A 25,484-nucleotide genomic window follows, 5' to 3' on the forward strand; every position below is an offset into this window, starting at 1 on the left:
CCTGGCCCAGGGGGGATTGCTCAATCCGAGGCTGCTGTGACTGTTGTTTTTGCTGTTATAATTACTGCCTTGCTACTGACAGGGAAGAAGAGATGTAAAGGGGTCAAGGGAGGAGTCTTGAGAAACCCTAGGAAGTTCCTCAGTCACCCTGGAAAACTGGTTCAGCCAGCTTCTGTGCAGATCATCCTTCATCTGAAGGAGTACAGGTGAGGCCTTGAGCCTATGGAAAAGGGGTGCCAGGCTGGGCCGGCCTCAGCCATGTCTCAGAGGCACCCCGGGATTCCCACTGAGCGGGCTCACTTCGGATAGCCAGGGGCCCACCCTCGGGCCCCCTCGGTGTCCAGTAGGTGGCCCCTTGGCATCTCCATAGGACACCAAGATGGAGATTCCTGCTGGGTCCCAGCACGCCTTCCCCAAGAGCCTCCTGCTCTCAGGTAAGGAGGAGATGTACCCCCAGTGCTGAGGGGAGAAGGGGTTCTTAGCCCAGGGGCTGAGGTTTCCTCTTGAAAGAGGGAAAATTTGTCAGGGGAAAGGAAATTATGACATTAAGATGGGAGGGAGGGGCAGAAGAACCACAACCTCATCCCCATTTAACCTGTGGAGTTTTCTAGAATGTCAGGGCCACGAAGGCTGGAATTTACTTCTGCTTGATTCCCTGCTGAATTCCCAGGGCTTAGAAATCTAGGGAATTTTATTTTCTTTTATTATTGTTTTGGCCGTACCATGCAGCTTATGGGATCTTAATTCCCTGACCAGGGATTAAACCCACACCCCCTGCGTTGGAAGTCTTAAGTACTGGGCCACCAGGGAAGTCCATAAGGAATTTTAGACATATCATATATAACTAGTATTGTAGCATGAACAATATATTGGTCAAACAATTATTAGTTAGACAAATTAATAAATTAGTTCAGAGAGTCCATGTGTTTGGAGGCAGATCACATACCATCTCTAAGCCGAAAAACTTTCTGGACCAATGGGATGGCAGATCTGTGACATTCATACCTGGGTTCCCACTCTTGCACCCAGAACAGATATCACTAATCAATCCCAGCACTGCTGCCAATGAGCAGCACTCAGAGCCTGCACTTGAGGACCTATAGGGAGGAGAATGCTATGGTCCCTGCCTGACACTTCTGATCCCAGGCCTCCCCTGTAACCCCACAGGCTTCATCCTGGCCCTCTGGGTCCCCCAAGGCTCCTGGGCAGCCCTGCGCATCCAGAAGATTCCGGAGCAGCCTCAAATGAACCAGGACCTTCTCCTGTCTGTCCAGGGCATCCCAAACACCTTCCAGGACTTCAGCTGGTACCTGGGGGAGGAGGCCAATGGCGGTACAATGTTATTCACCTACATCCCCAAGCTACTACGCCCCCAGAGGGATGGCAGTGCCATGAATCAGCGAGACATTGTTGGTTTCTCCAATGGCTCCATGCTGCTGCGTCATGCCCAGCCCAGCGACAGCGGCACCTATCAGGTAGCTGTCACCATCAACCCTTCCTGGACCATGCGGGCCAAGACTGAGGTCCAGGTGGTCGGTAAGTGTTGGGCACTGGGGGAAGAAGTGGGGAGGCTAGTGCAACCTGAGCAGCCACCAAGCTCTGCGCAAACATCTGGTCCTCTTTTTCCTTCATGCAACACATATTGGCTGAGCACTTACTCAGTACCAGCCCCGAAGTTGTCATTTAATCCTCTGGTGCATTAACTAAGAACACATCTATTGAATGCTTACTTTGTGCCAGACACTGAGCCGGACCCTGGAGAATGCACCATTCATTTATTCTTCACATGCATGAATTCATGAAATGTGTATTGAGCACCTACTGTATGCCTAGTCTTGAGGGATCTATGTTTATAAGTCAAGAATTTATTGGGAATTCCCTGCCAGTCCAGTGGTTAGGACTTGGCACTTTCACTGAGGCGATCCAGAGTTGATCCCCGGTCAGGGAACTAAGATCCCACAAGCCTCACAGTACAGTAAAAAAAAAAATGTATTGATGAATCTACTCTGAGCAAAACAGAGATATGGTGGCAGAGAACAGCAACAGCTAATATTTCCTAGGTACTTGTTATGGATCAAAAACAGCTCTAAACACCTGCCCTAGAACACAACTTCTCAATCTGGGCACTGTTAACATTTTGGACTGACTATTCCTTCATAGCAGAGGCTACACAGTTCTGTGCCCTGTCAAGTATCTAGCACCTTCCCTGGTCTCTAGTCACTAGAGGCTAATAGTGCCCTCCCAGTGCCAAATGTCACCCCTGTTTGAGAACCACTGCTGTTGCTGCTGCTGCTAAGTTGCTTCAGTCATGTCCAACTCTGTGTGACCCCATAGATGGCGGCCCATACCCTATATTAATTCATGTGTTTCTTTTCTCAGAACTCCATGAACTATTATATGCCAATTATATCTCAATAAAGCTGGGAGTGGAATGACTTAACTTTTCCAGGCAGACTTGGTCACTCATCACCTAGGTCCCCACAGGACTCTGCTCGTCCCTTTACCTTTGTGATTGCCATCATGGGTTCTAATTTATCACCTTAAGAACTTGACTTGTGGCAATTCCCTGGTGTTCCAGTGGTTGCAACTCCTTGCTTCCACTGCAGAGGGCACAGGTTCGATCCCTGGTTGGGGAACTAAGATTCCACACGCGCATCAGTGCAGCCAAACAAACAGACCGCAGAGTAAGATAAATGGAACATACTCACCCTTTTATTTTTTAATTAATCCTTACTGAAGTCTAGTTGCTTTACAATGTTGTGTTATTATCATTCCTATTGTACAGAAAAGTGAATCAGCCATACATACATCCCCTCCCTTTGGAACTTCCTTCCCATTCAACTCACCGTTAAGTAGAGTCCCTATGCTATACTATTAAATGACTTGTTATAGGTAAATGCCAGTTTTACCCATAATAACTCATTTAATCCTCACTGCAGCTCTGCTAAGTAGGTAACATTATTAGATCCATTTTACAGATGAGGAAACTGAGGCACAGAGAGGTTAGACTTGTCCAATAAAAATAAATAAATAATGATGTGATCTAGAATAGGCTTTGCTGAGAAAGTAGGCAAAAGAAGGAAGGGAATCCTGAAGATTTCTAGGGCAAGAGTTCCTGGTAGTGGGAATAGCATGTGTAAAGGCCCTGAGGTTAGACTAGTTTGCTGTGTTTAAAGTATAGACAGATGGACTCCATAGCTAGAAGACAGTGAGCAAGTTGGGTGTGAGGTCTGAGAGGTAGACAGGGGCCAGGTTCATAGGCCATGGCAAGACTGACAAGAAGCCATGAGAGGGTTTAAACAGGAGAGTGATCGGATTCACAGCTTAACCCATCCATTGGGCACAAGGCAGGTTGAATCTCTGTTTTATCCTGAAGGTTTGAAGCAGGGTATCAGGCAGCTCACCATCAAATCAGCAGCAGAGATGGGACTCGAATGCAGTGCCTCCTGAATTAGACACACAACTGCCTCTGCAGGAGCTAAATTCCTCATTCACTCCTCCTTCAGCAAGCACCCACTAAGAGCCACCTCCTCCAGGCCTCCTCTGTGTCTGGCCGGTGCTGGGCAGTGCTGGGGATGGAGTGGTGACCGAGGCACACTGACCTTCCCCTCCTGGGGCTCACAGCCCAGTGAGGGAGACAGATATTAACTTCATAATCACACACACCTACAATAGAGTCTTATGCACAGTGCAGGTACTGGGAAGGAAAGTGCAGGAATTATGAGATTGTAAAGAGGGATGTCAGGGAGGTTGCCTGACAAGGTGATCCTTCAGTTTGAATGATGATCAACAGTTTCTTCTTCCTTTTTTTTTTTTTTTTTTTTACTACTTTTTGTTTTGGTTGCTCTGGGCCTTAGCTGTGGCATGCGATCTCTTAGTTGCACCATGTGGGATCTAGTTCCCTGACCAGGGATTGAACCCAGGCCCCCCCACATTGGGAGCACAGAGTCTTAGTCACTGGAACCACCAGAAAAGTCCCCTGGAAGTTCTAATTAGAGAAGAAAGGAGCTCTGGAAGGTATATGGGCAGAGGGCTCAGCCTGTGCATAGGGCCTGGGGCAGGAAGCTGCAGGGCTCATGAATTAGCTGGCAGGAGGCCAGCATGGCTGAGACAGGGCAGTGAACAGGGGGCATCCTAGGAGGCCAGCACTGCAGGATAAATTTGAGCCAAGGTCAGGGGCTTCCCTGGTGGCTTAGACAGTAAAGAATCTGCCTGCGATGCAGGAGACCTGGGTTCGATCCCTGGGTTGGGAAGATCCCTTGGAGAAGAGAATGGCAACCCATTCCAGTATTCTTGCCTGGAGAATTTCATGGACAGAGAAGCCTGGCAGGCTATACAGTTCATGAAGTCATAAAGAGTCAGACATGACTGAGCAATTAACACTTGGGTTGTAAGGATAGAAGCTCTCTCCAACTGACTCAGAGTGGGGGTGTCTTGTAGAACCCCAGAGGTAGCCCCTGGGATGTGGGCTCTATATTAGGCCTGCATTCACAGCTGCTTCTTCAGAGCCTAGAACAGGGCCAGTCACAATGTTGCATGAATGAATGGACCAGGCGCCCAGCCTGGAGGGTGGGAAAGGAAGCTTTGCGAGAAAGCAGGTTCTCCCTCCCCCTCCAGGGGGTGCCATCTCTGGTCTCATCTCTGCTCCAGGGCTCCATTCTCCTCTCATAGCCAAGGATTCCTACCAAGACACTACACAGGCTTCTTTGCATATTCTGAGTCTTCTCTTCCAAGATGCAGAGATAGGGAGAAAGGGAGCTGGAGAGACAGACAGACAGAGAATCTGGTTGGCCCTATCTGGCCTGTGGGTCTGCTTCCCCTTGAGTCAAAGGCCCACCCCTTTTCCAAGGAGATGGGATCAAGTACAACAAACCAGAAGGGGAGCTGGAGATGACGGCTGGGAAGATGAGCCAGGACTCAACAGTCACAAGGTAGACTTTATCATTTTGTTCATCATCAATCTCCTACAGCCTAGAGCATGGCTTAGCACACATGAGCAGCTCAGTAAATATTTGCAACCCCACCTCTGATTTATGAAGCACTTACTACTTGCCGGTACCTCCAACTAAGTGCTTTGCCAACCTCACTTCATTCCATTCCCATAAGAACTTTGCAGGTAGCCCTGGGATGGTCCCCATTTTACAGAAGGGTAAATGGAGGCCCAGAGTGGGCCCCAGAGCACGCCTCTGGGAAGGGGAGGAGCCAAGTGCATAGCCCTGTCCCTCCTGCCATGAGCTTCTTACACACAGACTCCCATGGAAGTACTGAGGGGTCCCCGTGGAGAAAGCAAGCAAAGGAGGCAGGGAACGGCCTTGATTTCAGAGGGCTGAGCACAGGGAGCAGGGAAGCCAGGCAGTTCAGCCCAGCATGAAAAGAAGAGCAGAGGAAAAGGCAGAGGGAATTAGGGATAGGCTTGGCTGGGAGGGTCCTCATGTTAGGGTGGGTGTCCTCAGCCCCAGACATTTATATTGGAGGGCCCCAAATTCAGCCCCCCAACCTAGGTGGGAATGGAAATGGCCAACAGCACTTCCAGCATCCCAGGTAACTCGCACACTCAATCTCTCTGCATCATGAGGGAGTTTGGCTGTAACCGAAGCCAACTCCGACTGGCATGTGCAGGAAGGTGTTTTAAGGGTTTTTTAAAAAATATATTTATCTTTTAAGTTTATTTATTTGGCTGTGCCAGGTCTTAGTTGCACCACATGCGACCTTCTAGTTCCAGTATGTGGACTCTAATTCCCTGACCAGGGATTGAACCCAAGCCCCCTGCATTGGGAGTGTAGCGTCTTAGCCACTAGACCACCAGGGAAGTCCCCAGAAAGGGGTTTAATAAAGCTTAGCATGTCTAAAAAAAATAATACACATCAATTTATTTAAAACTCAGAAATAGACTCACAGATATGAAAAACAAACTTATGGTTACCAAAGGGGATGAGGAGGGATAAATGAAGAATATATATATAAAATAGATAAACATTAGGGATTTACTGTATAGCACAGGGAACCATTGGAGAAGGAAATGGCCACCCACTCCAGTATTCTCGCCCAGAGAATTCCATGGACAGAGGAGCTTGGCAGGCTACAGTCCATGGGGTCGGACATGACTGAGTGACTAACTTTACTACAGGGAACCATAGTCAGTATCTTGCAACAATTTACAATAAAAGAATCTGAAGTTATACAGCTAAAACTAGCCCAACGTTGTAACCCAACTATGGTTAAATTAAAAAAAAAAAAACTATAAAAAAAATAAAATAAAAAGGGTAGTACATGTTCGCAGGACCTTCCCGAGGCTAGAAACAAGGAACAAGGTATAAATACCCTTGGTGGAACTGCTCCTACTGGAGTAGCCATTGCCCACAACATCTGGGCCCCTGGGGCCCAGAACCCCTGCCTGAGGGCCCTTGGAAGGCTGCATTCATTCATGTATTCATTCAATGAGCATCTACATCGAGCACCTACTGTACACCAGGCACTGAGTTTACAGAAGGAAAGTACAGAGATCACTGCTCTTGTGGAGTTTATACGTTGGTGAGCGTGCCGGCTCCAGCCTCACCATCACAGGCCCCACGTGGTACCTGCATCTCTGGCTTCACATGGACCCATCTAAATCAGGGAGCCTGGCTCACATGACAGGTCCCCACGGAAAAAGAACCTAAGAAAGAGAGTCTCTGGCAGGACTCCCAAGGCGTATGATTCACAGAAACACAAGCGAAGGCTCAGGATGTGTAGATACGGTAAACCATCCCCAGTTCACAGATGACAATACTGGGGCTCAGAGACGGGAAGTCAGTCTCCCGAGGTCACACAGCCCGCAAGCAACAGCAACTTGGCTCAAAAGTACAGAGGGGAGCCACAGTCCCAGAAACCTAGTCATGAGGGTTTGGGGCCTTTGAGAAACTCTGCCCGGTTTCCTCAGTCTTCAGGCCCTTTGGTACCCATGGGGATTAATTGTGGAGCCTGACTGCCCCTGACTGACCATGTACAGTGTGTTTCCCACACAGGTATCGTCTATGCCCTCCCAATCATGGCGTGATGATCCCCATTTTACAGATGGGAAAACTGAGGCACAATCTGAGTAACTTGTCTAGGTCATCCACATAGGGAGAAGCAGATGCTGGACTGGAACCCGGGCTAGTTGGCTCCAGAGTCTATGCTCCTAGTTAGGTCTTGATTCTGCCTGGGCGTTAACAGCTATCATCGTAAACTAACTATATGGAGTCAAGGGTTTAGTCCTGACCCACAATGCAGTTACAGAATTAGACACAAAACCTGCCCTTGAGGCCCTAGCTAAACCCAAAGCCCCCCCTGGCTCAGGGAGTTCTTTCCTACTCAGGCTCAAGTTTGAGCTGCCAATAATGAAATTGAATTTGGTGAAAGCAAGACAGGCTTGAGAGTGGCCAGAGAATGGAGAAGGGGAACTTCTACTCTAAAAGCCTCTTCCCTCTGAAGGGAGAGGCGTAGGGGGATTTTAAGGGCTCCAGGAAAGAGGTGGAGATTTCAGGGGCAGCTTGGGCACGTGCAGTCACCATGCTCCTTTGCACATAGCTCTAACTGAGCCTTTGTTTTAGTTAAGTCACCTCTGACTCTTCAACCCCATGGACTGCAGCCCACCAGGCTCCTCTGTCCATGGGATTTCCCAGGCATGAGTACTGGAGTGGATTGCCATTTCCTTCTCCAGGGGATCTTCCTGACCCAGGGATCGAACCCAAGTCTCCTGCGTTGGCAGATGGATTCTTTACCACTGAACCACCAAGGAAGCTAATTTTGCCTAGCAGAGTATAAATCCCCTCTTTGGCCAGAGATCTAACGAAACAAAGGTAACTCTCGGACACCTCCAGGTCTCAGTTGCACAGGTGCACTCATGGGGTCATGTCAGAGCCAGTTTTGGGGCGGTTGACCACTGTATATCTCTTAGCGCACAGCTGCAAAGCATCGCTGGAAGATATCAATTGCTTTGAAGCAAACACGGAGATAAATCAGAGCAAGTGTTCTTCAGCTCTCGGGGCCTGGTATGAAAACACAGAGATAAACGAGGCGAGGACAGTCGGCCTTCTTGGATCTAGCCAGTTCAGTCTGGTTTTGTCTCAGGTCTTTGCAGCATCCTGTTGATAAAACACAACTAACCTGTGTGGTTTAAAAAAAAAAAAACAGTTTCTGTACCTGGGACCTGGACTGCATAGACTGCATAACACGGGTGTCAATATGACCTTTAGTGAAATGGCCAAAACGTTCAGAGGTTTTGTTCCTATGTCTGTAAAATGGGGACAACGACATCACCACCATCACAGGATCCTTTAGATCCCCAACATTTTTGGCACCAGGAATGGGTTTCATAAAAGACAATTTTTCCGTGGCAGGTGGGGTGGGGTGAGTAGTTTGGGGATGATTCAAATGCATTACTATTATTATGCACTTTATTTCTGTTTATTATTACATCAGCTCCACCTCAGATCATCAGGCATTAGATCCCAGAGTTTGGAGACCCCCTGCTTTAGAGGACTGCCTTGGCAAGTCCATGTGAAGCTGCTACTTTTGAAGCTGTGGAAATAAAGGATAACCAAAGGAGGAAAACAAAGGCTATTAATTCAGAGCTTGTGTATAGCAGGGGCATCATCCACTATCCCTTGCATTTTGGCAGAGACTCAAGGGCAGGCAGAGAGGTGGAAAAGCCTTGGAATGAAAAACAGGAAAGGCTATAGGTGTGTCTTTGTGGGAGGCGGTTGGCACAGAAAGGCAGGACACCCTAGGTGATTGGTTACGATACGTGTTTGGCTTTCTCTGGCTGGCCCTGAGTTAGAAAGGAGGGACAAAAATTAGGGAGGCTGTTAGTTGTTAATCAAGTCCTGGCCATTTGGCACTGATTGTTACAGAAGGTATTGTTCAGCTTCCTGCGTTGTCACTAGAGATAGAAATCTGGCTTCCTGTAAGTCTGACTTTAGCTAGCTTCCTGGGCTGTTTGTAAGAGGGTTAGTTTCCTAGGCAGTTTGCTGTACCTTGTGAGTCAGAATTCTGTTTTCAGAGCTGGTCTGACAGTTGTCGGTTTGCATACTGGTCTCTCAAAGCACTTTTTCGATGTGATTCTACCTTATCAAAGATCAACATGGAGGGACTTCCCTGGTGGTGCAATGGTTAAGAATCCACCTGCCAACACAGGGGCCACAGGTTCGATCTCTGGTCCGGGAAGACTCCCACATGCTGTGGGGCAGGTACGCCTGTATGCCGCAAGTACTGAACCCACGCTCTAGAGCCTGAGAACCACAGCTACTGAAGTCCATGCACCCTAGAGCCTGTACTCAGCAACAAGGGAAGCCACTGCAATGAAAAGCCCTCACACAGCAACGAAGTGCAGACCCCGCTCCACAACTAGAGAAAGCTCCCATGCAGCAACAAAGACCCAGTGGAGCCAAAAATAAAATTAAAAATAAAAGGATCAACATGGATAAATCTACTCAATGGAAGACCCAGATTTTTTGTTAGTAGAACTGAGAATAGATGGTCCCAGAGACCAGTGAAGAGAAAAGCCAAAAGAAAAGAAGTTTCAGTCCTGGAAGAAGAAACAGAATGTGAAAAAATAAATAAATAAAAATTAAAAAAAAAAAAAAAGAAACAGAATGTGAGGCTTGGGTCCAGCTACTTCTTGCTGTGGGACAAACTCAGTGGTATAAAACAACAACCATTTTATTATGTTCATGATTTCTGGGATCCAAGAATACAGAGAGCTTCGTGATATCCAGCCTCAGATGAAAGGCTTCAAAAGGCTGAGCTTGGCTCAAATGCCGGAAGCCAAAAGCACCCAGAGGTGTCTTCATGTACTTGCTGTCAGCTGGGAGCTCAGCTGGGGCTATCAATAAGCTCATTGATCCTATTGATCAATGCGTCCTCACCAGTGTGACTGCTTGGGCTTCCTCACAACATGGTAGCTGGGTTCTGGGTTCATGATGGGAAAGCATGGAAAGAGGAAGTGTTCTGGAAGACCACAGCAGAAATTCCGTGCCTGCTTCCGACCTAGCCTTGGAAGTCACACACCTTGATCTACACCGTATTCTTCTGATTTCAAGTGAATCACTAAGGTTGGCCCACATTCAAGGGAGGGAGATTAGACCTTCCGCTAGATAGGAGAATGGCAAAGTCATATTGAAGAAGGGTGTTCGGTTGCAATCAACTTCGGAAAATACAGTGATTCACAGGCTGGCTCTTCACAAGCTCACTGTCTATAATAAAAGGCAGAAAAACTTCCTTGGTGGTCCAATGGTTGAGAATCCGCCTGCAAGGCAGAGGATACCATTTGGATCCCTGGCCCGAGGAGTGTTCACATGCCTTGGAGCAACCAAGCCTGCACACCACAACTACTGAAGCCCTCGCACCGAAGAGCCCTGGATGCAGGACACAACGAAGACCCCGCACAGCCAAAAATAAATAAAAAATTTAAAATACAAAGTGTTTTTAAAAAATAATAAAATAGAAGGCAGAAAAGATGGCCAAACATAAATAAAATTTTAAAATAAATAATATTTTTAAAAATAATAAAATAAAAGCCAGAAAATATAAACAAGCTGTGAAAATCATGTGAATCAGGAAAGTTTTCTGCTACAGCAACAGAAACTGCTTCTGGCTGATTTAAACAGAAAAGGAACAAATTCAAGGATCCTAGACAACTCAGAGAGTCTCCAGAATGGCAGGGAGCCAGGCTTGGAACGTGTTGTTTGTTGAATTGCATGCTCAATTGCTTCAGTCGTGCCCAACTCTTTGCGATCCTGTGGACTGTAGCCCACCAGGCTCCTCTGTCCTGTGGGGATTCTCCAGGCAAGAATCCTGGAGTGGGTGCCATGGCCTCTTCCAGGGGATCTTCCTGACCTGGGGATCAAACCCGTGTCTCTTATGTCTCCTGAACTGGCAAGTGGATTCTAAACCTCAGGCTTTGCTACCAAGAAGGACTGGGATAAAACAGATGTCCAGATTGAGATTAAAGGCTGGAGGTCCTCTTGGAGGGGGCCAGAGTGAGGTAAGGCTTGGTCCCAGATCTAGCATGTTGAGTTTGAGAATCCTACGAGTCCTTTATGTTCCTGACAAAACACAGTCCAGAACTTCACCCTTTTCCTGGAATGATGGAGGCGTCATCAGCTGAGGCAAGAAAAAGCCAGTAACTGAAGCAAGGGTGGGGCAGCGTGTCATAAGGTAGGTATGGGATGTGCTGAGGTTGGAAGAAAATCCTAGAGAAGCAGAGATTTTGAGGTGGGGGGAGCCAAGATGTTCCATCTGGGACATGTTGACTTTTCCGTGCAGCAGAATCAACCAGACAGTTGGATGCTCAGATCTGAAATACAGGAGAAAGCTCTGAGCTGGGAAGATGAAATCACACTTCAGTGTTCTATGGACTGTCACTGATACAGTGGGGAGGGTGGTGGGGAGGCCTTCCAAAGAATCACATGGCCCTCTCCCTCTCTCTTTCTCTCACTCCCCAGAAAAGCCTAAGGAGCTGCCCGTTACCAACCCGCCTGTGAGTGCTGGGATTGTGGCTGCTATCGTCATTGGATCTCTTGCCACTGGGTGTATGTCCGTCGGCATCATTGCCTATCTCCTGGTGACAAGAGGCTGGAGGGCTCAGAACCACAGGTACAGGAGCCCCGGCCCTCTCTCCTTCCTGTCAGTCTGCTCCCCCTGCCCTCTTGGATCCCCTTGATTCTTCTTCCCTAAGTCACATCATCCAACTCATACACAATCTCATCCATCCTGGAACCCCTGAGGTGGAGAGGATCTTCCTACCTTGTATTAGACAGAATTCTGCATTGCAAGGGACAGAGACCTTACCTTTATATTGGCTTACCGAGTAATAAGAAACATTCTTGGCCTATATAAGTGAGCTTCAGGTATGGCTGGATCCAGGGGCTCAATTCTATCAAGAAACTCTGATAGAATGTAGACCTCTCAACTCTCCTTTTCTCTACAGTCGCTCCATTTCCAGGAAGGTTCTCCCCTTAAGGTGTGACAAGATAGCTCTCAGTGGCTCTAGCCTTATATTCCAGCTCAGCCACCCAAGCGGAAAAATAGTACCTTTTTCCTGATAGTTCCATCAAAAACCCCAGAGCTGCCTCTCACCAGCTTAACTAAATCACATGTCCTTACATGAAATAATCACCATGGCCAGGTCTACTTGTATAACCCTGGAGCCAGAGAGATAAACCTGGCTCCACATGATGAAATGGATTGAGAGTGGGGAAGGTTCCTCAAAAGAAAACCAGATGTAATTGCCAAAGAATGGGAGTGGATGGCGGGCAGGCAAAGGCATCAGATGGTGCTTACCTCTGAGGGGTTGGGTAGGCAGGAAGAGGGAGAGGCAAAGACACAGAGAGAAGGGGGAGAAAGCCTGTTTTCCCAGGGAACAGTGTATTCATGAAAAATTCCTTTCTCATGAGATCAGCCTCTTCAGAACTTTGTCTCCTATCTTGATTCTGAGTTAAGATGTCTAATTTTGCTTCCACTCAGTAATCCCTAGAAAATGAAAGCAGTAATTTTGTCTCCTCCCTCAACTCTTCCTTATGTGTTATAGCTTCCTGACCTTCAAGATTTTGTTTTCCCTGAATATGTTCTAATTTAGGGGTGGCAAACAGCTTTCACCTCCCAGCCCAATTCCGATCAGTAAATTAACCTACACATATTTGTTGAGGGCCTGCTATGGGCCAGGTACTATTCTAGGCACTAGACAGCTTAATGGAAAAGGAGGTGGGGAGTCCCATCTAAGTTAGTGAGAAAAGATGCTGCGATGGATTAACAATGTCTGCCACAGTCATATCAAAGGAAGTGGAGGCACATGAGCCATACCTGCTAGATATCCTTGTCATCTCAAAAGTGATACTTTGAGGTGATGGGGGACGTCTCTGGTGCTCTGGTGGTTAAGAATCCACCTTGCAATGCAGGGGATGAGGGTTCAATCCATGGTCGGGGAACTAAGATCCTAAGCCTGTGTCCTGCAACTAGAGAAGCCCGCACACCACAACTAAGCCCGGATGCAGCCAAAATAAATAAGTAAATAAAAGGGAGCTACAGTCCATGGAGTCACGAAGAGAAAGGACATGACTGGACACACACACACACACACAAACACCATAGTTTGCCAGCGCCTTAGAGACTAGAAGTCATTCAACAAATGGCACCGAACTGGCTCATGAATGGCAAAAGTTCTCAAGATAGTGAACCTTACCTGCCTACCTTGTAAGCTCCAGAACCAAAGCTAGACACCGTATAACCTGACTCTCTGACCAGCTTCCTTCCCACAGGGCCAGTGATTCTAGGTAAGTTTGAAACATTTCGAAATCTAAAAAAAGTTAACCTTTTGATGACATTTTTAAAGTTATGATATTTTTAAAGGCGTTGAATCAGATGGGGAAAAGAATTCCTTTTTCTTCTCTTTTTGCATGATTCTGAGAGCAGTAAATGAACACCTTGATCAGGTTTTTTTACAGCCTTTCTAATGCTTGCTATCTTCTATGAAGAGAAAATCAGCAACATATGGAGCTATGAATCTAAACCATTGTTTGACTTTTCCTTTCTCACTTTCTATACTTATGTCCAGCTGTATGGATCCCATGGACAGAGAAGCCTGGTAGGCTGCAGTCCATGGGGTCCCTAGAGTCGGACATGACTGAGCAACTTCACTTTCACTTTTCACTTTCATACATTGGAGAAGGAAATGGCAACCCACTCCAGTGTTCTTGCCTGGAGAATCCCAGGGACGGGGAGGCCTGGTGGGCTGCCGTCTCAGGGGTCGCACAGAGTCAGATAGGACTGAAGTGACTTAGCAGCAGCTGTATGGAGTTGTACTTTCATTCACAATGTAACAGCTTCCAACTGGTCTCCCTGTTGCCACTCCCACCCGCACAGTCTGTCTCCCGTTCTCCCGTTTAGCAGCCAGAGAGTCTGTTAAAATTGGTCAGGGACACCCCTGGTGGTTCAGTGGTTAAGAATCAGCCTTGCTAGGCAGGAGACATGGGTTCGATCCCTCGCCTGGGAACTAAGATCCCACAGGCAACTAAGCCCGGGCGCTGTAGCTACTCAGCCAGCAAAGATCCCACATGATGCAGTGAAGATTCCCCTGGGCTGCAACTAAGACTCGACAGAGCCAAATAAAGAAATAAATCAGTCAGCTCTGGTCCTGGAGTCAAGGCCAAAGTCCACACCATGGTCACAAGACCCAGCTCAATCTGCCACGCACCCTCTCGCCTCCCTGACCTCACCTCTTGCCACTCTTTCCCTCACTCTCTCTGCCCCAGCCACACTCCACTCCTTACTATTCCTTTGCTGTCCCGGCTCCTGCCTCAGGACCTTTGCACAGACTGTCATCTCTACGTGGAACTTTCTTCTCTTGATTTCTGCACACCTGGTCCCCCTGGCTACTCCAAGCCTTTGCTCAGCTGTCACCTTCTCAATGAGGCACCCCAAACCGCCCTGCCTGAAACTGCGCACACACACACATACACACACACACATATACCACCCTCTGCACACACACACACACACATAGCACCCTCTGCCCCCTGCAGTCTTCATTTTCCTTCATCCCACTTTTCATTCCCTGATGTTCAATGTCCCATCATTTATTCTAATCCTCTCCCTCTCTCCTCACTATGGCGTCCACTCCAGGAGACCAGGGGTCTTTGTCAGTCTTGTTCCCAGCTGTGCCCCCAGTGACTTCAACAATGCCCAGCCCGTGGTCAGTGTTTTTATAAATATTTGTTTAGTGAATTAATGAATTCATGGTAGGGAGGTCACATACTTTTTAAATAAGGGTATTCAAAAGAGCCGATTTAAAGAGGAATATTAAGGAAATCATGAAACAGGTAGGTGGAGCTGAATCGTTCAGGTTGTCTGTGTAACTGACGAGGTTAAGGATGCCCTGTGTAAAGCAGCGGCAGAGGAAACCTGAGGAACGACTGTGAGCCTGGGGATTATGGGTGGAGAAGCTGGGATGGGGCAGAACTTGTCCAGGGTCATTCTGAAGCGGGGATCCTCTCTCTCTCTAGGGCCTGATGGGGTTTCCAGCTTCTCTGAGTCTCTCTCCAGCCACCTGAGCATCTTTCAATTCTAATATCCTTTCCTCCATGTGCCCCCAGGATAACAGCCACAGAGAAACCAGAGCTGGGCCCCAGTCATCGTGCTGGTAAGCCAGAGACACCCGTCTTGCAACCCGGCTCTCCTCAGGGCCCCCTCCTCCTCTGCTTCCCAGCCAAAAACCCCCTTGTGGTCCCCAGTTTGGGGCCTCCCAATCACTTCCCCCACCCAGACCTTGCTGGGACTCCCCAGATTCAGCCCACGGAGTCAGCACATTAGCGCTCACCCCAAACCTGTTTCTCCTCCTTTTCTCAATGTCTAGTACTCCTGTCCTCTACCACCACAACACTGCTGGCTCCTGTCCTCCAACGGGTCACAACCCAACCCAAGCTCCATCTTTTGGATCTCCCAACCCAGTTCCCCACTGTCCTCCCAGCTCCCACACTCGCCTCCACCCCATTTCTGAGCAGAGTCCTTCTATATCTCTGACCCTGTCTCTCCTCTGCTCAAAAACCCTCTATGGCTCCCTAGTACCCTTAGGACAAAGTTCAGACTCCTTAACATGACTCTCAAGGCCCCTCATTAACTGGTCCCCTCTGTCTTTCTTGGCTTCATCTCTCATAAGTAACATTTCCATCTCCAAAACAATACAAAGAAATATATATATATATATATATATATAGGAGTCGCCAAGAAGTTCATTCAGATTTTTCCATAAGATCTTACGGAAAAACCCAAACAAACTTTTTGACCTACCCAGTGCAATCCAGACAGATGAAACATAGTCCCTCAAACACCAGCATTCTCACCGCCAGGCCTCTGCACACCCGCGCTCTTGCCTTTGTGTGGCTCTCACTTCTCTTGCTATTCTCAGAGGTCCCCTCCTCCAGGAAGTCCTCCCTGACCCCCCTCCAGGAGCCCTGTGGGCTCCCCTACCCCAGCTCTGCACACTCTGGGTCATCCCCAACTGAGGACAGGTTTGTCTCCCCCACTGAACCATGAGCCCCAGGAAGGCAGGGCAAGGCCAGCGCTGCCTCAGTCACTACTGTGTCCCCAGCACAGGGCTGGGCAAGAAGAGGGCTTAACACAAATGTTAGTTGCAGTAGCTGGAACGGACCTGTGGGCCACCTGTCAGCCGGTTCCTCCTCTTGTCCTCTGCTTCAGGTGATGACAGCATCTATGAAGCAATACCATCGCCAGTCCTCCTGGTGTCCCCTTGTGACACGGGGCCCATGAACACTGCCACGGTAAGCCCCCGCCCCTCTCCCCTAAAGCCTCCTTTTGACCTGTTGCCTCCCTTCCGAGTGTGCTGGGGCGCCCAAGGGTGCCTTGTCACACAATTTGGGAACTGCTGTTCCCTGTCTAGGCCACTCCCTATTTTAAAAATATAAGCCAAAGAAATTAAAAGGAAACAGCACAACACAAAGACGGTTTGTCTCTGGGCATGGAGGCTGGTGGGTGGGCTTTATCTTCTTCTTAGAAGTGTGGCAACTTAAGACAGGATTCTTATAAGAGGATTTTCTACACTGAGCAGATATTTCCTTTACAGGTGGAAAGGGTTGCTTAAAGTAAGAAATGAGAGAGGCTGGGGATTCCCTGGCGGTGCTCTGGTTAAGACTGCACTTTCACTGCCGAGGGTGCAGGTTCAGTCCTTGATCGGGGAACTACGGTCTCACAAGCCTCATGGTGCAATCAGAAAAAAAAAGAAATAAGAAGGTGGAGGAGAAGGAAAAGGGACTTAAACAGTTAAGACTGAAAGCTTAGACCCACGTGTGTTGACGGAGAGGCTGAGCATTATCTGGGTGATTGTCAGGCCATTGGCTGCACCTCCCATGTAGCCATTTCTCAGAGGAGAACACTGAGTACAGGGAGGTTAATTCCCTTCACTTAGAGGCCTCAGAGTCAGGGAGGGGCAGTGGGGACCCGGAGTCCAGGTCTGTCCCGATACCACAGGGCAAAGGTGGGGGATGTTAGGGTGCCGGGGCCCTGGCTCACCTCTGTTCTTCCCTTGCAGCCGCCAGACCTGCCTCTGCCCCCGCCCCCGCCCCCACCGCCCCCACCGCCCCCACTGCCGCAGCCTGAGAACCACCCCTACCAGGTATGGAGCTGGAGGAGGGGGGAGGGGTCAGGAGCGCCAGGCTCGGTGGGCGGGGCTTCCTTTCCGACCCCGCCCCCGACTCCCGAGCTCCCGGGAAGGAAGTGCGTAGCCCCCTCGCCGAGACTTCCCGGGCAAGTCATTTCCCGTCTCGGGGGCGAGGGGCGGAGGAGGGGTGGGTTACAGTTTGTTCCTGCGTCAAAGGAAGCCAATGCAGGAAGAAATGAAGCCCAGAGAGGGGAAGGGCCTTGCCCAGGGTCACACAGCGAGTCGGGCCCCACCGCAGGGCGCCCCCGTTCCTGGGCCTGGGTCTCAGCCAGTCGCCCGCCGTCTGCCCCTGAGCTTCTGCCTCCGTCTGCGTCCCTGTGCGTCCTATCTTACGTTTCTCTGTACGTGTCTCTCTACCCCTGAGGGGTCTCCCCACCCCGCCCCCGGGTCCTTGTGATCTTGTGTCTCTCCCTAACTCTTTTTTCTGTATTCTGCACGGAACTTTGTTTCTCTGTCTCTCTCACTCTCCTTGTTCCTCCTTTTCTGTGTCTCTGTCTCCCCCTGGCTCTCACCCCCAAACCACAACAACCCCTCCGTCTCTTTCCCTCCCCTTCCCCCCCAGGATCTGCTGAACCCCGACCCTGCCCCGTACTGCCAGCTGGTGCCCGCGCCCTGAAGGGGTCCCAGGTGAGGCCAGCCGGGGAGAGGAGACGCGACAGACTTCCCCCGGGCCTTGAACCCGCAGAAAAGCCTCCGCAGAGACGCTGCACGACTGGGACCCCGGGGCTGTAAGGTCGACAAGATGGACGCGGCCTTGGCCTAGGCAGCACAGCAGGACGGTGACGGGCCTAGCTCCTCACTCTGCAGCGAGCGAACAGCGCGCCCTGAGGTCTGGCCCTCCAGCAACCTAGCCTGGGCCCATGCCTGGGAAAAGTAGGCTCTTGCTACCCCCGCTCCACTCCAAAGCCCCCCAGAGGGTGGTCTCAGGCGTGCTTCCAGCCAGACTGCACAAGCCCCTGCTTGGCCGGGCTCCCTCATCTCAACCCACAGCGCCCCACCCAGCTCTGTTGACCTCCCTAGAAGCCCCTTCCCCTGGGCTCCCCACCACACGTGCCCCAGAGCACAAGACACATGACCGCAAGCTCCGGCCTCATGAACCTGTGGCCCCAGAGGACAGTCCAGGCCAGTTTCCATGGCCGCTGGGGCCCCTTCCCTGTCCAGGCAGATCCAGCCCCTCTTAAAATTCAGTTTCTCAGAACCTGTGGCCAACTTCTGCCCATTTCCCGCCACACCCCCAGTTCGGGGCAGCCACTTTCTCCTCTACCCCCACGTAACCCTGTCCTCAATGTGGGTTCCATCTCTCACCCTCTTAATTTATTCATTCATTCAGCAATAAAAAAAACTGTGTGCCCTGCACAGTTCAAAACAAACATCCCTGCTCTCCTGGAGGGTCACTCTGGCAACGGAGAGTCAAGAAACAAAATAAATAACATATGTGGTGTGTTGGCGGGAGGCATGAAGAGAGAAGGAGGGCAAGAGTGTTGGGGAACTGTGTGGTGTGTGTGTGCACGCACGCACATGCACACACGTGCTCAGTCACTCAGTCGTGTCCAACTCTTTTGCAGCCCCATGGACTGTAGACCACCAGGATCCTCTGTCCATTTGATTTTCCAGGCAAGAATACTGGAGTGGGTTGTCATTTCCTCTTCTGGGGATCTTCCCAACCCAGGGATTCTTACCACTGAGCCACCTGTGATGTGCTGGGGTGGGAGGGATAGAGAAGAGTGAGACTGTTTGGGGGTTGAGGTTTTAAACAAAGGGCAGAGGGGGCTTAGCTGAGAAGGCAACAGTGGGCAAAGACCTAAAGGAGCAGAGGGAGGGTGCCCTGAGGGGATCTAGAAGGAAAGCATTCCAGGCGGTGGGAATAGCGAGAGCAAAGGCGCTGAGGTAGGAGTCTGCCTGGTGAGTCCCAGGCGCATCAAGGAGGCCAGCACGGCAGAAGCAGAATGAAGAAAGGGGAAAGGGTGGGAGGCGAGGTCAGGGAGATGGGCAGGGGCAGACCATGCAGGGCATGTAAGCCCCTGCAAAGACTAGCTTTTCCTCTGGGAGCCAAAAAACAGACTGTGTGGTAGGTGGAAGAATGACCCTTGCATTACTTAGGGATTCTGTTACACCCAGCTCCCTGTAAATCCTGACTGAAACAACCCCACACCCATGATGGCAGGACTTTCAAGAGAAAGTTCTCTGAGGCTGACTGCGTGCCTTCTAGCTCCCTTGGTACCAGCTTTGTTCTACAAAAAGTTGTGTTCCCCCCCAAATTCATGTTGAAGCCCTAATCCCCCATGTGACTCTTTTTGGAGTAGGACCTTTAAAGAGATGATTAAGACTCTTGAGAGTCCCTTGGACTGCAAGGAGACCAAACCAGTCAATCCTGAAGGAAATCAGTCCTGAATATTCACTGGAAGGACTAATGCTGAAGCTGAAGTTCCGATACCTTGACCACCTGATGCGAAGAACTGACTCGTTGGAAAAGACCCTGATGCTGGGAAAGACTGAAGGCAGGAGGAGAAGGGGAAGAGAGGATGAGATGGTTGGATGGCATCACCAACTCAATGGCCTTGAGTTTGAGCAAACTCCGGGAGTTGGTGATGAACAGGGAAGTCTGGCACGGTGCAGTCCATGGGGTCGCAGAGTAGGACACAACTGAGCTACTGAACTGAACTGGAAGTTTAAATGAGGCCAGGGGGTAGGGCTGCAATCCAGTACAATTAGTGTCCTTACAAGAAGAGGAAGAGAGAATTCCCTGGTGGTCCAGGGGTTATGATGCCTTACTCTCATTGTGAAAGGCCTAGGTTCAATCCCTGGTTGGGAAACTAGATCCCACTAGCTGTGCAGTGCAGCCAGAAGTAAATAAATAAAAATTTAAAGTAAAAATACCATTAAAAGAGGAGGAGGAGACCCTAGGGATGCACACGCATGGGAAAAAAAAATGTGAAATCATAATGAGGCAGTCATTTGCAAGCCAAAGAAGGAAGCCTCAGAAGAAGCCAAGTCGGCTGACACCTTGATCTTGGACTTCCAGTCTCCAGAATTGTGAGAAAATAACTGTTGTTAAAGCCATCAGGTCTGTGGTATTCTGTCATGGCCATTCTAGCAGGGTAATACAGGTTTGTACTACAGCCCTAGGAAACGGGCACCATTCCTTCTTCCTCCACCACGATGAAGCCAGATTTAAATATAATGATAACTGGACTTCCCTGGTGGTCCAGCGGTTAAGAATCTGCCTGCCAATACAGGGGACACAGGTTCCATCTCTAATGGGGGAAGATTCCACGTGTCGAGGGATGCCTAAGCTGCAACTGCTGACTCGACTATGCCTCTCCCTATTTGAATTTAAGTTCTCAGAACAGCTCCGGGAGGCTGGGACTATTATATTCCCATTTTGTTGATGGAGAGGTGGAGTGACTGCCTCAAGGTCACGCACCAAGCATAAGGAAAGACCAGTGATGCATCGGATGGGCTGGGTTATGCTGCGGTAACAAGCAACCCCACACGTTCCATGGCTTAGAACATCAAAAGGTTCGTTTCTCTCTCTTCTTTTTTTTAACGTTATTTATCTATTTGGTTGCACCAGGTCTTACTTTCAGCATGTGGGGTTTTTGATCTTCACTATGGCATGCAGGATCTTTAGTTGCAGCACATGGGCTTGAGTCCCCTGACCAGGGCTCAAACCTGGGCCTCCTGCCCTGATAGTGCAGAGTCTTAGCCACTGAGCCACCAAGGAAGCCCATACCCAGAATACGTGCGTGCGTGCATTCTAAGTCACTTCAGTTGTGTCCAGCTTTTTGCATCCCTTGGACTGTAGCCTGCCAGGCTCCTCTGTCCATGGGATTCTCCAGGCAAGAATACTGGAGTGGGTTGCCATGCCCTCCTCCAAGGGATCTTCCCAACCCAGCAATCAAACCCGTGTCTCCTGTGGCTCCTGCATTGGCAGGCGGATTCTCTTACCGCTGAGCCTCCTCATACCCAGAATATGGAGAATCAAAATATATGTGAATAGCTCAGTCAATACACCTTCAGGATTCATGTCAGAGCCCACGCTCTCACCCACTATGCTTTCTAGAGAGCAATTCTCTGGCAGGTCTGCCTTGCCCCATCTATTCATTCAGTGACTCGTACATTCATTCAGCAAGTGCTAGATCAGGGTTGAGGGGGTGGCTGGGGAAGAAGTGCACAGAGCTGAAAGATATTTAGAATGAAACATTGATATTATATAATTTTATCCTGGATTAGAGGAGGCAGATGAAGGAGAAGGGTGTTGTCAACAATGTGTCCATTCATCTATTCAACACATTAATCGATCACCTGCTGTGTACAGCCATTCTAGGCTCTGAGGAGACACCTGTGAACAACATATACAGAGATCCCTGCCCTCAGAGAGCTGACAGCAAGCAGCACTGAAGGTAATGTCTGAGCGGGATGAGGGAGAGGGGCTATGAGGGAGAAGGAAACAGGCACCGAGGAAGCCAGGGTACCAGAGTGCCCAGGTGCCTGGTTTGCCACTGAAGGGTAGAGGACAGTAGTGCCATCCAAGCTGCAAGAGGGCAAGGTTTGCAAGAAATGAAGACATACATCCCCACAGAAATGTGTTCACAAATGTTCATAGTAGTGTTGTTCATAACAGCTAAAAATTAAGACAACCCAACTGGCTATCAGCAGATGAATGGATAAGCATAATGTGATCTACCCATAGAGGAATGAAATAGGAGCTTCCCTGGTAGCTCAGTGGTAAAGAATCTGCCTGCCAATGCAGGAGACACAGGTTCAATCCCTGGTCCGGGAAAATCCCACACACCAAGGAGTATCTGAGCCTGTGCGCCACAACTACTGAAGCCCATGCTCTGCAACAAGAGAAGCCACCACAGTGAGAAGGCTGAGCGCTGCAGCTAGAGAGCAGCCCCTACTCGCTGCAACTAGACGCAAGCCCGTGCAGCAACAAGAAAGACCCAGCAAAACCATAAATAAGTAAATACATGGAATGAAATACTGATCCACACTACAACTGGAGGAAACTTGAGAACACTATGCTAAGCGAAAGAAGCCAGACACCAAAGACCACCCGGTGTATGACTGCTGCTGCTGCTGCTAAGTCGCTTCAGTCGTGTCCGACTCTGTGTGACCCCATAGGTGGCAGCCCACCAGGCTCCCCTGTCCCTGGGATTCTCCAGGCAAGAATACTGGAATGGGTTGCCATTTCCTTCTCCAGTACATGAAAGTGAAAAGTGAAAGGTGAAAGTGAAGTCGCTCAGTTGTGTCCAACTCCCAGCGACCCCATGGACTGCAGCCCACCAGGCTCCTCTGTCCATGGGCACACGAATGAAATATCCAGAACAGGCAAATCCAGAGAGACAGAAAACAGATTAGTGTTGGGCAGGGGACTGGGAGGGAGAGAGAATGGGGAATGACTGCTAATGGAGACAGGGTTTCTTTTGGGAGTGATGGAAATGTTCTAAGGTTGATTGTGGTGATGGTTGTACAACTCTAGGAACACACTTAATACTTGGTACGTGTGTTGCATCTCAATAACACCCTTTAAAAAGAAAGAAACGGGGAGGGCTTGGGAGGCCAGTCTTGAGTTTAGTTCAGCGTGTCGGCAGGGGAAAGCAGCTGAAGATCCAGGTCGGTGGTGTTAGACTGGGGACAGTGAATGGGGTGCACCCTGCAGCTCGGCTGCAGGTAATACCCTCTTTGTCACTGGTTGGGTTTGGGCTTAGTGGACCCATCCTGGTTACCAAGACTTACAGGCAGGACGCGAGTCAAAGCGGAGCCAGCAGGGGGCAGCAGAGGACCACGCAGACCCACCGGCCAGAGCCGGGCGGCGTGGTGCCGCGCATCCACCTGCCTCCAGCCTCGGCCCCTTTCTTTGCCCCTCTGGGCGCCTATGGAGTCTACACGGCTGCCCAGACCCCGAAACATGGGTGCCTCCCTCCCTCGGTCTCACTGAGGCAGGCAGCAGACCCTGCCCCCTAGTGTCCTGAGCTAGGCCTTCCATCCTCTCTAAAATCACCACAGCTTTCAACTACCTGCGGGGTCTCCCTCCTGGGGGCCCCTCAGTCTAACCTCTCAGACTTCTGCCCTTCCCCCCAACCCTGTGGTCTGTGATCTGAGGGGCTGAACTTCTTCAAGAATCTTGAAGAAGGTATTCTCTTCTATCTGCCTGGAGTATGCCTGTAGCCATATCACCCCACTGTACCTGCCTTATACATTCATTTATCCTCCAATCTTGATTCAGATACCTCTTTCTTCAGGAAATCCTCCCTGACTCCCAATCTGGGTCAGATCTCCCATTCTGAGTTCCTATCCACCCCAGCCTTGCCCATGCTAGGTCATCATCACTGTCTGGAGATGGGTTTATCTCGCTGCTGGACTGTGAGATCCCCAGAGAACACAGTCAGGGTCACCCGATGAGTCCCAGCACCACTCAGCACGGGGCACAGGGTAAGGGTTCCAGAAATGCATGTGGAATAAGTGAACCTGTGTGAATCCTCATTATCTGTATCTTCTCTTCCTGTGTCCAGCATCTCCATTCATTCATTGACAAATGTTTATTGAGCAGTTACTATAGGAGATCAGCCCTGGGATTTCTTTGGAAGGAATGATGCTAAAGCTGAAACTCCGGTACTTTGGCCACCTCATGCGAAGAGTTGACTCATTGGAAAAGACTCTGATGCTGGGAAGGATTGAAGGCAGGAGGAGAAGGGGACGACAGAGGATGAGATGGCTGGATGGCATCAGTGACTCGATGGACGTGAGTTTGAGTGAACTCTGGAAGTTGGTGATAGACAGGGAGGCCTGGCGTGCTGCGATTCATGGGGTTGCAAAGAGTCAGACACCACTGAGTGACTGAACTGAACTGAACTGAACTATACATCAAACTCTGTCAAGTGAACTCAACTGAGCACCAGAGACAGGAAGATAAACTGGACTAACCCCCAATCTCAGGGAGCTCAAAGTCTAGTGGGGGAGGAAATATGGAAGCCAATGTAATAATAATAATAAATGTCTCTTGAGCATTTACCAAACGCCATGCAATAAGTGCTTTACTTATTTATTTTATCCTCAAAAGTTTCATGAGGCAAGTACTATGATTCCTCCTATCTTATAGACGCAGAAACAGAGGCTAAGAAAAGTCAAGTGAGGGACTTCCCTGGCGGCCTGGTGCTTAGGACTCCGAGCTTCCACTGCAGGGGGCATGGGTTCAGTCCCTGGTTGGAGAACCTTTAAGATTCCACATGACCCATTGTGCAGCCAAAAAAGAAAAAGGTCAGGTCACACAGGCTGTAAAGGGACAAACTGGGAATGGAACCAAAGACTTTCTAACTCCAAGCTTTATCCTCTGCACGTTCCAGTCTGAAAGGACGAGGGACCAGGATGTAACCCACACCCACTCAAATGCTGGGATCTGCGTGTCCAAGCAGAGGGGAATGCTTAATCCGAAGGAGGTATAGCCGATGGTGGAATTTCAGGCACTGGCCCAGGTTTTGGCCCGGTTAGGAAGAGACCAATGTCCTTGGCTGGGACTGGGAGCCCCCAGGCTCCTTGGCTCGCTCGGCCCCATCTCTGTCCACTAGGGGTCACTGCCCACCACCACCTACTTCCAATGAGTCCAGGGGCACCTCTAGACTCTCAGGCCTGTGGCTCCTTGTTTTATAAACGAGGAAGTGGCTGCGTGGGGAAGGAAGTGTGCTGGGCCATGACCAAGAATGATAATGATTCATGGGGAAAACCCTTCTCTCCCAAATTCAACCCCTTTGTGTGCAAACGGGCATTGCACTCTGAAAGAGACGGCCGGGATCAGATGGTGCGAGTAGCCTGGCCTCAGAGGTGTGGACGCCCCTTCACCGCCCTCCACACCTTTGATGGGGGTGCAGGTTGGATCCTCTACTCGGGAGAGGGGGCTGAGTCGAACCCCAAGGTACTTTTATCTGCTGGATGCACTGGGGTTCCACAGACGATTTCATCTGAGGAAAGCATTCCACTGAATGGAAGCAAACACATCTGAAGTGAAGCAAACACTTCAAAATATTGAGCCATTTTTTGATCTTGGCACAGGGAAACCCTTGAGGGGTGATGAAAGGGTTCTAAAACTATATTTGGGGGATGGCCGCATATTATGAATATTATGGGATGAATATTCCAAGGTGAATATTATGGGATGGAAAGTATGTCCCCCAGTGAAGCTAGCAAAGAGATTATGATGTTCAGGAGGTGACTGGAAATTTGGACCCATTGGGTATATGAAGATACTAAGGAATTGTTCACTGTTGGTTTTGTTTTCACTTTTTAGGTGAAA

At 49.6% G+C, this 25,484-nt stretch overlaps 1 protein-coding gene and 1 long non-coding RNA gene across 4 annotated transcripts; one reads left to right on the top strand and one right to left on the bottom strand.

The window, feature by feature from the left end:
- Positions 1-160: 160 nt before the first annotated feature.
- On the top strand, positions 161-18,561 carry CEACAM19 (CEA cell adhesion molecule 19). 2 transcript variants are annotated; one of them, XM_086353048.1, is made up of 7 exons: positions 164-434; positions 1,168-1,536; positions 11,466-11,616; positions 15,111-15,157; positions 16,213-16,295; positions 17,063-17,146; positions 17,754-18,561. In XM_086353048.1, exons 1-7 carry the CDS (start codon positions 380-382, stop codon positions 17,805-17,807), a joined length of 843 nt encoding a protein of 280 aa, XP_086209174.1. In that variant the 5' UTR covers positions 164-379; the 3' UTR covers positions 17,808-18,561. The 2 variants fall into 2 exon arrangements, with proteins under 2 accessions (XP_086209175.1, XP_086209174.1); XM_086353049.1 differs by lacking the exons at positions 11,466-11,616; positions 15,111-15,157; positions 16,213-16,295; positions 17,063-17,146; positions 17,754-18,561 and adding an exon at positions 7,682-9,610 and having other exon boundaries at positions 161-434.
- LOC147354015 (uncharacterized) lies at positions 10,493-16,302 on the bottom strand. Of its 2 annotated transcripts, none has more exons than XR_015146165.1 (2): positions 16,166-16,302; positions 10,493-11,317 (listed from the first exon to the last, which is right to left on the bottom strand). It is a non-coding gene; the product is annotated as an uncharacterized LOC147354015 (long non-coding RNA). The 2 variants fall into 2 exon arrangements; XR_015146164.1 differs by lacking the exon at positions 16,166-16,302 and adding an exon at positions 11,828-12,056.
- Positions 18,562-25,484: the final 6,923 nt, after the last annotated feature.

This window comes from Bos grunniens, chromosome 18 (assembly GCF_055505025.1).
Source record: "Bos grunniens cultivar Pamir isolate PY7600 chromosome 18, Bosgru_T2T1.0, whole genome shotgun sequence".
Taxonomy (NCBI): Eukaryota; Metazoa; Chordata; class Mammalia; order Artiodactyla; family Bovidae; genus Bos; species Bos grunniens.

Bases quoted from the DNA above. Each gene is read 5' to 3' on its own strand.
- CEACAM19 (XM_086353048.1), top strand. From the start codon at position 380: ATGGAGATTCCTGCTGGGTCCCAGCACGCCTTCCCCAAGAGCCTCCTG. The intron at 1,537-11,465 runs GTAAGTGTTGGG...CTCACTCCCCAG, and splicing joins GACTGAGGTCCAGGTGGTCG to AAAAGCCTAAGGAGCTGCCC. The intron at 11,617-15,110 runs GTACAGGAGCCC...ATGTGCCCCCAG, and splicing joins TGGAGGGCTCAGAACCACAG to GATAACAGCCACAGAGAAAC.